At 43.8% G+C, this 12,607-nt stretch overlaps 1 protein-coding gene across 1 annotated transcript in view; it reads right to left on the bottom strand.

Annotated features, from left to right (window-relative positions):
• LOC124622820 (protein O-mannosyl-transferase TMTC2-like) overlaps positions 1–12,607 on the bottom strand; it is a 902,746-nt gene that overhangs the window by 647,155 nt on the left and 242,984 nt on the right. Inside the window, exon 3 of the mRNA XM_047148612.1 lies at positions 4,983–5,242. Within this exon, the coding sequence (XP_047004568.1) occupies positions 4,983–5,242 (260 nt within the window). The remainder of the gene's footprint in view (positions 1–4,982; positions 5,243–12,607) is intronic.

Here is a 12,607-nt window from a genome sequence, read left to right as displayed (position 1 = left end):
TGGTAACAGGTGTTTTTTTTAAATTAAAATACAGAACGTAGGTACGTCTGAACATTTTATTTTAGTTGTTCACATGTGATACTCGTACCTTTGTGAACTTATCATTTCTGAGAACGCATGCTGTTACAGCGTGATTACCCGTAAATACCACATTTATGCAATACATGCTCAAAATGATGTCCGTCAACCTCAATGCATTTGACAATACGTGTAACGACATTCCTCTCAACAGCGAGTAGTTCGCCTTCCATAATGTTCGCACATGCATTGACAATGCGCCGACACATGTTGTAAGGCTTTGTCAGTGTATCACGATAGCAAATATCCTTCAACTTTCCCCACAGAAAGAAATCCGGGGACGTCAGATCCGATGAACGTGCGGGCCATGGTATGGTGCTTGGACGACCAATCCACCTGTCATGAAATATGCTGTTCAATACCGCTTCAACCGCACGCGAGCTATGTGCCGGACATCCATCACGTTGGAAGTACATCGCCATTCTGTCATGCAGTGAAACACCTTGTAGTAACATCGGTAGAACATTACGTAGGAAATCAGCATACATTGCACCATACAGATTGCCATCAATAAAATGGGGGCCACTTATCCTTCCTCCCATAATGCCGCACCATACATTAACCCGCCAAGGTCGCTGATGTTCCACTTGTCGCAGCCATCGTGGATTTTCCGTATTCCAGTAGTGCATATTATGCCGGTTTACGTTACCGCTGTTGGTGAATGACGCTTCGTCGCTAAACAGAACGCGTATCATACCGTAATTTCTATTGTGCCAAGTGGCAGAACTGTACACGACGTTCAAAGTCGTCGCCATGCAACTCCTGGTGCATAGAAATGTGGTACGGGTGCAATCGATGTTGATGTAACACTCTCAACACCGACGTTTTTGAGATTCCCGATTCTCGCGCAATTTGTCTGCTACTGATGTGCGGATGAGCCGTGACAGCAGCTAAAACACCTACTTGGGCATCATCATTTGTTGCAGGTCGTGGTTGACGTTTCACATGTGGCTGAACACGTCCTGTTTACTTCAATAACGTAACTATCTGGTGAACGGTCCGGACACTTGGGTGATGTCGTCCTGAATACCGAGTAGCATACATAGCACACGCCCGTTGGGCATTGTGATCATAGTAGCCATACATCAACACGATATCGAGCTTCCCCGCAATTGCTAAACGGTCCATTTTAAAACGGGTAATGTATTACGAAGCATATACCGTCCGCACCTGGCAGGATTGTTACGTGATACCACGTACTTATACGTTTGTGACTATTACAGCGCCACGTATCACAAAGCGAAAAAAGTGGTCCAACTAAAACATTTATATCTCTTTACGTACTACACGAATGTGTAATAAAAATGAGGGTTCGTATTAAGAAAAGCGCAGTTGATATCCGTTTGACCTATGGTAGCGCCATCTGGCGGGCCAACCATAGCGCCATCTGATTTCCCCCTTCAAGCCATACGAGTATCGTTCTTTGTAGTTTTTCATTTGATACTTGTTTCGTGAGATATTTGGCCCCGTCACTATCATAGGACCACCCTGTATATTATTCAGTCGCGTAATCGAGGGTGCGGCAATTCTGCTATGGTACAACATCACATCACAATGCAGAAATAATTTAAAATTAGTTGATGATGCAAGAGCAAAAAATTACCATGACTGATGGATGGGATCCATTGTTCTGTACATAAAGAAGCACCTTGTGCTAAATTTGCAGGCATGGAGCACATGATGAACTTGGCGGTACGAGTAGTAAGTCTTCTGAAGTTGCAAGCATTATTCCACTGACAATAGCAACAATTTTGGATTACACCTGAAAAAGAATATGGGCACTTCACATATTATTGCAACGTTCGTTGGTTAAGTCAAGGGACATGCCCGAAATGATTTTTCGATCGAAAACCCGCTATAACTCAAATTTTGAAGGAAGAAAGATTACAGGAAGGAAATTTGAACATTTGGAATGGACTGTAGACCACACATTTTAAGTGGTATGTGAACTTGACTGCACACTAACCACAGCACGACATTTGAAAGTGGGGAACAATTAATATCTTATTGGATACGGATAAATTTGAAAGGAAAATCGCCTGACAAAAAACACTGTCCATTTATCTAAGCTCACTGGCGTTAAAGAAAACGCAAATTTTGATCAATTCATTCTGGTCTTGAAAGAATTACAAGGATAGTTTCATAAATTTTATGATGACACTGCCAGTCTCACATCTGTTTTCTAGCTGTTTACAAAGCGGTTTGCCATTTCAATTGAATGCACCACTGCACATGTGCAGATGCGAGATACTGATCTTTAGTGCAATACACATACACATCTAAAAGACAAATTCTTTTAGGTTAAAATTGTCCAGAGTATTCAAATTATTTTCTGTGCTGGTGTAAGTTATCGCCAGCTCACCGGTTGGCAATAATGTAGCGCGAAGATCGATATTAGGCCCTGGATCAAGAACGCATATCATGTGAGAGGTCGAACACTTACTGACAACCAACAAACCACCAACGCCCTCTATACAGCACGTATATAGGCCGCCGCCGCTGACCACAGTTTCTCGCTGCCTCACGACTGACTCAGGCTACGACAGTGCACAGCGACCAGATGGAGACTAACAGCGAGACTAAGTTTCTAATAGCAAGATTACCGATACTGTCTGCAAGAGAACTATTATGGATGAGCTTGTGCCACAACACATGGACTCTATTAAAGTTAAGTAGCAGCTATTTCTTTGTGTAAATAAAGAACCATGTTAGTCCACGTGTGCATTTGTGTTGTAGAAAGAGCATGCTAGCCCCCCATAATAACATCCTCTCCCTTGCTTCCTACGGTACTAGACTCTACAATGGGTCAAGGATACTACATTTTATTCGCCAAGAGTGATGACGTTGTGAACGTGATAAAATATTTCGATTAAAGTATGTGTGTTAAAGGCTTTTTTCGATTATGAAAGTAAAAAAGTCACAATTATGTGGCAACATGAGTGCAAAAAATCGGTGAAATTGTCTTTGTCTGTCCATATGTCGACTGTTGGTACCAGATAAAAACTGTATCACCTCTTCAGTGCGAGAAAATTAACAAAAGTAACACTGCAAATTTCGTTACCTATGTTGTTGAGAAATACACTACTGGCCATTAAATTGCTACACCACGAAGATCACGTGCTACGGATGCGAAATTTAACCGGCAGGAAGAAGATGCTGTGATATGCAAATGATTAGCTTTTCAGAGCATTTACACAAGGTTGGTGCCGGTGGCGACACCTACAACGTGCTGACGTGAGGAACGTTTCCAACCGATTTCTCATACACAAACAGCAGTTGACCGGCGTTGCCTGGTGAAACGTTGTGATGCCTCGTGTAAGGAGGAGAAATGCGTACCATTACGTTTCCGACTTTGATAAAGGTCGGATTGGAGCCCATCGCGATTGCGGTTTATCGTACCGCACCATTACTGCTCGCGTTGGTCGAGATCCAGTGACTGTTAGCAGAATATGGAATCGGGGCTTCGGGAAGGTAATACAGAACGCCGTACTGGATCCAACGGCCTCGTATCACTAGCAGTCGGGATGACAGGCATCTTATCCGCAGCAGAATGGCTGTAACGGATCGTGCAAGCACGTCTCGATCCCCGAGTCAACAGATCAAGGGATGGGGACGTTTGCAAGACAACAACTATCTGCACGAACAGTTTGACGATGTTTGCAGCAGCATGGACTATCAGCTCGGAGACCATGGCCGCGGTTACCCTTGACGCTTTATGACAGACAGGAGCGCCTGCGATGGTGTACTCAACGACGAACCTGGGTGCATTAATGACAAAACGTCATTTTTTCGGATGGGCTAATGGCTCTGAGCAGTATGGGACTTAACATCTGTGGTCATCAGTCCCCTAGAACTTAGAACTACTTAAACCTAACCAACCTAAGGACATCACACATCCATGCCCGAGGCAGGATTCGAACCTGCGACCGGAGCGGTAACGCGGTTCCAGACTGAAGCTCCTAGATCGCACGGCCACACCGGCCGGCTTTTTCGGATGAATCCAGGTTCTGTTTACAGCATCATGATGGTCGCATCCATATTTTTGCGACATCGCGGTGAACGCATATTGGAAGCGTCTATTCGTCATCGCCATACTGGCGTGTCACCTGGCGTGCCATTGGTTACACGTCTCGGTGACCTCTTGTTCGCATTGACGGCACTTTGAACAGTGGACGTTATATTTCAGATGTGTTACGACCTGTGGCTCTACGCTTCATTCGATCCCTGCGAAACCCTACATTTCAGCAGGATAATGCACGACCGCATGTTGCAGGTCCGGTACGGGCCTTTATGGATACAGAAAATGTTCGACTGCTGCCTTGGCCAGCACATTCTCTAAATCTCTCACCAATTGAAAACGTGTGGTCAATGGTGGCCGAGCAATTGGCTCGTCACAATACGCCAGTCACCACTCTTGATGAACTAAGGTATCGTGTTGAAGCTGCATGGGCAGCTGTGCCTGTACACGCCATCCAAGCTCTGTTTGACTCAAAGCCCAGGCGTATCAAGGCCGTTATTACGGCCAGAGGTGGTTTTTCTGGGTACTGATTTCTCAGGATCTATGCACCAAAACTGCGTGAAATGTAATCACATGTGAGTTCTAGTATATTTGTCGAATGAATACCCGTTTATCATCTGCATTTCTTCTTGGTGTAGCAATTTTAATGGCCAGTAGTGTATGTCGTATGCAGTGCGACTGCAGTGCTATTTAAACGTAGCTGGTTCTCTGTTTCCCCGCGTCCATTCCTTACGTTCAGACAGCCTGGCATGGTGGAGGGATGGAGGGGGGGGAGGTGTGGGGTGGGGCGAAAGAGCTGTGGCAGCCGTGCCAGCGCACGGCTCGCGAGCCGAAACCTCGGCCGCCCCTGAAGTGCCTCTGCTTCGGCGCGCGCTCACCGTGGCGTCGGCGGCGAGCAGCGCGCGCGCCCAGCGCACGACGGCGGCGGTGGCGGCGGCGTGCAGTGCCACGTTGCTCAGGTGGAAGCCGGCGGGCCGCAGCCGCCACAGCGCCGCGTCCAGCCGGAAGCTGAGCACGGCCAGCGGCCGGTAGGAGCCGTGCGAGCCCGCGTGCCGCAGCGGCGTGCCCCAGAAGTCGTGCCGCCACACGCGCCACCACGACTCCGCGCCGCCGCCCACCACATCCTCGTTCGTCAGGATCGCGCGGCTGCAGAAGATGACCAACCTCAGTATCCAGCCTTACTTTAATCAACACGTCAATCACTACTATAAGGAAGGCAGGCAAGTTTTTGCACAAACTTGACAACCAGTAAAATTTTTTTTCATAATGTGGGGACACAATTGAGCCGTGCTAAAATTGCTGTTTTGAAGAGCGCGCCGCAGCGCGTAGTGTGAACCAGTCGCCCTCCGTTTCTGGCGGTGGCGCCGCTGTGGCAATCGCAGCTTTGGTGTCTCCCTCTGGTGGCAAAGGGGAAATGTTGCCTTTTCACGTGCATTTAAGGGGCGGTATGAGCTCGCCAGTCACCCTCCTTACCCTCTCCCAAGGTGGCTTCCACCAGCTCCTCCTCCCTGATGATGTCCTCCTCCCCTCCATCTACCCCTCCTATCAACTTTGACCCTGCCCCACCGCCCACTTCCGGTGTCCTTTCCTTAAGGCACCCTCCCTCCCTTCTCTTCCCTTCCCTTCTCTTTCCTTTTCCCCCATCCCCTCCCTCCACCCCTCTTCTCCCGGGCTTCCCCTCCCCCTTCCTCCCTCCCCCCTATCCCTCCTGCCCGTGGCATCTCTGCTCTCCCCTCTCGCTCTCCCACTCCCCTTCCTCCTCCTCCTCTCTTGGCAGGTCCCCGGACTCGCACACGCATAGTGAACATTCGCGCGCCGGAGGTCATCGCCATTAGTGTCTCGTGTGTGTGCCTTCGTTTGCGTTTAGTGTTTGTTCGCCGAAACACCGCCACTGTTCACGTGTACCATCGCCATCATCCCTGTTTTGTGCGCCGTGTCAAATAGTGTCAGTGATGTTTTTCTCGTCAGGCGTGAACGGCTCCGTGTTTTTTGCTTTTTGGTGTCTACATTGTTTTGCCCACCATTTTTGATTGTATTCTCTGTGTCCCCTCTATTTATTACTTATTGTAAATCTCAAGGCTGAAGAGCGGCGTACTCAGCTGCTGACAGCCCGCCTTGTGTAAGGTGATAAAAATCACAATAAAGAACAAAAAAAAAAAAAACTCGCCAGTCGGTCAGTCTGGGTGAGTCTCTCGTCCCCAGCTTGCTAGTCTGTGTCTCGTCCGCATTGGTTACGCAGTTAGTGTGTCTTTCGTTCGGAGTGCTAGTATGTCTGTCGTTCGGATCACCATTTAAAACCAGCAAAAGGAGAGTCTTTCCACTCCGCCAGTAAGAGAACTCACCGAGTGGTCGCCTGGTCGGGGCTTAGTTCCTGCATCTGACAAGGGGCGGCCGCCAATTGTGAAATTCAGATTCGATTCATACTGCGCATAATAGAAGCTCATGGCCAGAGGTGTAATGTGGCAAAGCACCAAGATGCACTTCTCAGCCGTTGTCGAGAAAATCGAGTTAAAAGAAACCGTTGCGGTGAAATACTCTCTACGATGACTAATTTTAATACATCGTCGTGGCGCAGCGGTAAGCGCTCGGGTTCATTATCCGAAGGTCGCCGGATCGAATCTCGCGCCATGCAAACTTTTTTTTTTTTTTTAGTATGTGTTTTTTGTAATTTTAATGTCGCCGGATCGAATCTCGCGCCATGCAACCTTTTTTTTTTAGTAGTTGTTTTTTGTAATTTTAATGTGTATATACACACAATAATTCCCGGCAATCAGTTGCAACAATTATGCATATAATAAGTTGTTGAAAGTCGTTTCTCGTGGAAAAACTGGCGACTTCGAACATCATTATGTTTTCCGCAAACAAAGTTGTATTTCACAAATGTTGTTAATTGTCTTTATAATGTTAACCACGTATAGTTAACGGAAGACGTAGAAACGATATTCCGAAACGAATACGTGTAGCGTAAGTCAAACGTTCGAATTAGAACAGAGACCCCACGAACACAAATTTGCTGTGGCAGGTATGAAATATAAACTCCGTTACTCGCTCGTTACACTTGAAGGACAGATGTTGAATGGGCCGGGACGAGCAGCCGCATAACAGCGTAGTTGCTTGCTAACTTCGAAAGAAGGTAGATGCGGTCCCTAGCGCAACTTATAAAATCAGTGCGGACGGGAGAGCTTTGGTACACCCTGTTAAATAATCGGAAAAATGGAGGCTGTGCAATTGGAGAGCGATCCGCCTTCACCAACATGCATAAGCAATTCATTAATAGTTATATATATATAATTTGAATTACAAAAAACTAATAAAAAAATTGCATGGCGCGAGATTCGATCCGGCTACCTTCGGATTACGAACCCGAGCACGAGCCACGACGCTGTAGAGAATTATTAATCGTAGAGAGTATTTCATCGCAACGGTTTCTTGTAACTGTCGATTTTCTCGACAACGGCTGAGAAGTGCATCTTGGTGCTTTGCCACATTACGCCTCTGGCCATGAGCTTTTATTATGCGCAGTATGAATCGAATCTGAATTTCACAATTGGCGGCCTCCCCTTGTGAGTCTGCGCGTTAGGCCGCCAGTCTGCTCGAGTTTGCTCAGGCAATGGTCATTAGCGGTTGGATCGGTCGGTTGATCGGTCGCGCACTGAGTCACAAGATGACTTGTCCGTCTTGAGCGTCGGCGCATGTGAGGTCGCCACGTGAATCCAGTGGGCCGCGGCGTATAGCGAGGGGTAGTGGCTCCGCGGTCGACATGACAGCAACAGGAGTCAACCCACGACATCAATCTGGCCGGTGCGAGCTGCGACGCCGTGAGACGGGAGATCGGCGCGCCTTCCTGCGTCCGTTGAAGCGGTTGGTAGCGGACGGTTCGGGAGAGCGATTTGGGGGTGCTGCACCAGGTCTTCTCGATAAATCCCAGTTTATTAGAAGTTAAGTGATTGGTGATATGTTGTGTGACTTACTCTTGTTAAATTCTACTTGTTTTCTTGGTCAGTCCCTCGTCCCCAGCAAGCTCGTCTGTCTCTCATCCGCATTTATTAGGCAGTTAGTGTGTCTGTCGTTCGGAGCTGCCTCTGTCATGTTTGTCGTATTTGGTGTGTTAACGAATTTATTGCCTGGAGTGTAACGTCCCAATTCCTGAAACGTGTTTTGATTTTGCCTGTCATCTTAAGAGGCGGTATCTGTGTACTGTAGAGCATCTTAACTTGTACGGCCAACCCTGTAGAATTTTATATAAGATTGCATGTCATGGGCTTTCATTTAAATGATCATTTTAGTATATAAAGTTGCGACCCTTTCACCATAAGACTTTTCTTAGAAGTTAAAATCAAGTTGCACCTTCGGTGGCAAACTTAATATTTTAATTTTCAGTGATTTGTACCATTTCCATCCCTCCTACAGGAGGCATAATTTGTGTGCTTATGTAAATTGTTCAAACTTTTAGTTTCAGTAATATGGTGCGTTGCAGATTTGCACCAGTGTAGTCTTTTAGAGGCTGTTGTAAGCGGTCGTAACTACGGCCGTGTCAAAAGGGAGCGGCAAGGTTCTCTGCCCGAAAGCTCATACAGCCAAAACTTGTTTCTTTTTGCCTCTGAATAAATTGTAACTTGATATTTAGAGGGTGCTTTTTGATTATAATTTTAAATTTTTTTTATTCTTTTAGGTACTATTAAAGTGAATAAAATTTCCATTTGTTAAAAGGAATTTGATTATGATTTCATCAGTTACTCCCTGGCAACTACTTCCATGTATACATAATGTGATTAAATGTGTTAATGTTCTTGATGAATCGCTAGTAAATAAAATATATTCTTAACGATATTCTTTGAAAATAAATCACGGTTCAACAGACGTAATATAGTTCTTTTAAGTCATTACCGCCATTAGACTGTTTTTTTATTGGCAGTGTTACATTTACAAGATAATGATTTCTGCTTTACAATGCCATTATCAAGTCTTTTATTGCTATACAGTGCCTAAGATGGCATACTGTCGTATTTAAAATACGCTATTAGACTCGCTGTCTAAGGGTCAATATTTCTGGTAAAAGCCTACCGTTTTGTTTTATCACTGAGTATACGATCTTGACTACTATAACATGTAAATAAGATTTATAGCAGCAAGATTGCGACCATATGTATAAATAGCACGGTGCACTCACATTTGTAATTGTATCTCATCAACCATTAACAAATACTAGGATATCTCTACCCTTTATATTATGTTATATTTCAATGTGCTGTTTAACATGAAATCGTTTGATTCTTTTATTTGCTTAAATGCTTCGATGTAGAAGACATGGTTCACATACCTGTGTTACTTGCACTTATTCGAAAGTATTGTTCCACCCCATATAACAGGATTTACATGCCTGATACGTACATCATAAATATCGCCTCAAACCTCACTACTTAATTAATGAGTGAGTAGAATAAGTAATTGCACTGTATTATATTAATTCTGAATTGAGGCAAAATTACACAACTTAGAGTTGGCAATGTGTTAATCTCACGTACAAAGCTCTATATTTACCTACTAAAGTGTACTTGAAACAACGTCAAAGAGTAGCTGGACTGTTATATTTATGGATGCAGCGAATATTATCGACAGGTTTGTTACTGTTAATATTTATGAACAGACAACTTCATTATATACTAAGATAAACAGCTACTGCAAAGATGTAACAACTACCAAAGAAAATAAATTGCTCCTAACCTTTCCTATCCTACCGGACACTGAGGCCAAAGATTAAAAGAAAAAGTCACCTGTTTGTAACAGGAATTTCTATGACCAAGACAATTTGACACTTAGCCAAATGTCATTAAAAAAAGAGTGAAGATGGTATACTCAGTGACAAAGCAGTCGCCTTTTACCAGAAATATTGACCCTTAGACAATGTGTCTAATAGTGTATTTTAAATACGACAGTATGCCATCTTAGTCACTGTATAACATTAAAACACTTGATAATGGCATTGTAAAGCCGAAATCATGATTGTCTAAATTTAACACTGCAAAAAAAAAAAAATCTAATGGCGGTACTGACTTTGAAGAAAAAAAATGACAGCCAGTAGTTATGCGTAACAAAGCAAGGTGTAGAAATGTTCTACTTGTTTTTACACCAACCCCGATACATTTTTCGCCTATTTCTGGTCACTTTATACACGTGATGAACATACGGTGTAGTAGCTGCTACCTGTGGTTGTGATCGCATATGAGTTATTTCGTTATGATGAGTGATCTGAATAAGTAAGTTGTTGTGCATGCAATATTGTCAGCTGCCCTTATGTGTCTGCCTGTTCTAGTAAGCACCGCTAGTGACGTGAGCCCACCAATTTCCTGCCCCAGCCCGCTACTCCACCACCCCAACGCTCCATGCATCGGCATGCATTATGTCACTGCTGAGTGTTGAGGGGCAGGAGTGCACATCTATGAGTTGTGCTGCTGAAGTATCTATGCATTGTACTACTGAAGTAACTACACATCATACAATGTGGACATTATGCAACAAATGTAACAATATTTCAACACAGTTTGTGTTCACGAAAAAAATGTCTGTCCTCAATTTCACACTCTTAGGGGTCGACTTGCTTTTATATGTTTCGTTATTTATTACTTTCTAAACTAGCTGTTGTTCTTCCTCAGGGTTCGAACTGTCTCCATACCTAATTTAATAGAAATTTTTGCCGCAGTTTAGTCGTGAAAACATAAGACAGCATATTGACAAATGTGATACAGTTCAGACGTCAAAGAGCAAATAACTCTTAAAAAAAGGAATTATGTTTCCCTATGTCGCGCTATATTACTGTTGTGTACATAGTTCCGAGTAGTCAGCGCTTACACAACTGTCCCACTGGAGCGCGCCCCGCGAAGCACAACAGCGCAGGCGCAGCGCTCGTCCGTCTCCGCTCTACGAGATGGCGCTGCCATAAAGACGGACCAAATTCTGCTTCCGCCGATCCGCGTATTAATATGTCACGCAGCCAATGAGATTGCTGCTAACGTAGGACCTTTTCTTCTCGCGGATCACACTCGCGCCGTGATACCTGAACGTTCGAGGTATTATAACGAGTGTACAGACCTCCCATTAGTCAGACTGCATTAGTCTGCATTTGTCTGCTCCTGTCTGTACCAGTCTACATTAGTCTGTACCAGTCTATAGTCAAGTTTCAGTCTGCGCCTAATAAGATTATCATATTCCTGTACATAGCCATGAAGATAAATGAATGAACACTTTGTCAAGTATCAGAGATATGTGACAATAAGATTAACGTACCAAGACCAAAGGAACTTCAGATTGTCAATTGTAAACAGCATCCAGACTCAAGTTACGTAATGTCTATGATTTTTATTATTTTAATAAATGTGTGTGAAAATTAATCAAGTTCTGTTTAAAGTTGGTCACCGTCAATCTGCTACTCTAAGCGTGCAAGTGGCATTTCTATCGTCTGACCTAACGGCAGAAGGTAAACACGCCACGATAAGACCACGAGACATATTGCTGACACTCGCCTACTTCGTTAGAGCGACAAGTCAAATAATCTGATGGTGTGTGTACCGAAGGTCTTACAGTACGCACACCACAATTACGATGTCCTTTTCTCTGTTATCCGATTTTGATGAAATAAAGCCTGTACGTTTTCACAAGCTACGCTCATGTTATTTGTAGAAGTGCCATGAGAATTCGTCTAGTAGTTTTGGAGATTAGCTTATTCAAAACAGACAAGCACGACAGTTTTACAGTTCTAAAATTTATTATTCACAAAGTATTTTACGTGCCACTAATATTGATGGGGTGAATAGTTTGGGTATATGTATTTTACTTAAAGATCGTTTCAACATTCACAATACCCAAAATGATATGCACTTGTATAATTCGAACCCGCTAAAACCCATTTCTTTTACGATTGACATACCTTATTTGAAAACCCTCCTTCTCCTCTTTCTCAAAAGCATTTTGTCTTTTCCAAAAACGAAGTATTTCGAAAGTTATTCATAATGGAAGTTATCGTGTTGTAGTATGTTAGAATTTATAAATGTTATTCGTTCCATATTTCGGAGCCACAGTTTTGTAGCCCCGATTCTTCTGAAACCGGCAGTGTACAGTTTTACCAAAATAACTTTTTTGCTTATGAAACATTCAAATTAAAAATTTCAGTTTCCAGAAAATTCTTGGTGGGTTCTGATCATCAAATTGCACACTCAAAATTACACTCCATAAAACTGTTCTGGTAGTTTCTGCCAGTTTTAGATTACATAGTTTTCAGTTAATAAGATCCTTCTCTACAACATATATGTGTGTTCCCTATTATCCACGTATTTCAGATTAATGTTGGATTTATAATTAAACTGTAATTTGAATTTTTCCCAAAACTTCTCTTGGTTAGTCTATATATACCAGACATGCACAAAGCCAAGGGCAGTCGGGGTTTGCCAACCACTGTGTACAGTTACTATGTTGTTAAGATTCGTATTCAGTGAGGCTCGTCACTATTACGATTAC

The sequence above is a fragment of the Schistocerca americana genome, chromosome 7 (genome assembly GCF_021461395.2).
Source record: "Schistocerca americana isolate TAMUIC-IGC-003095 chromosome 7, iqSchAmer2.1, whole genome shotgun sequence".
In the NCBI taxonomy this organism is placed as follows: Eukaryota; Metazoa; Arthropoda; class Insecta; order Orthoptera; family Acrididae; genus Schistocerca; species Schistocerca americana.
Note: the sequence above shows the minus strand (reverse complement) of the source record. Positions and strands in the feature narration are given on the sequence as shown.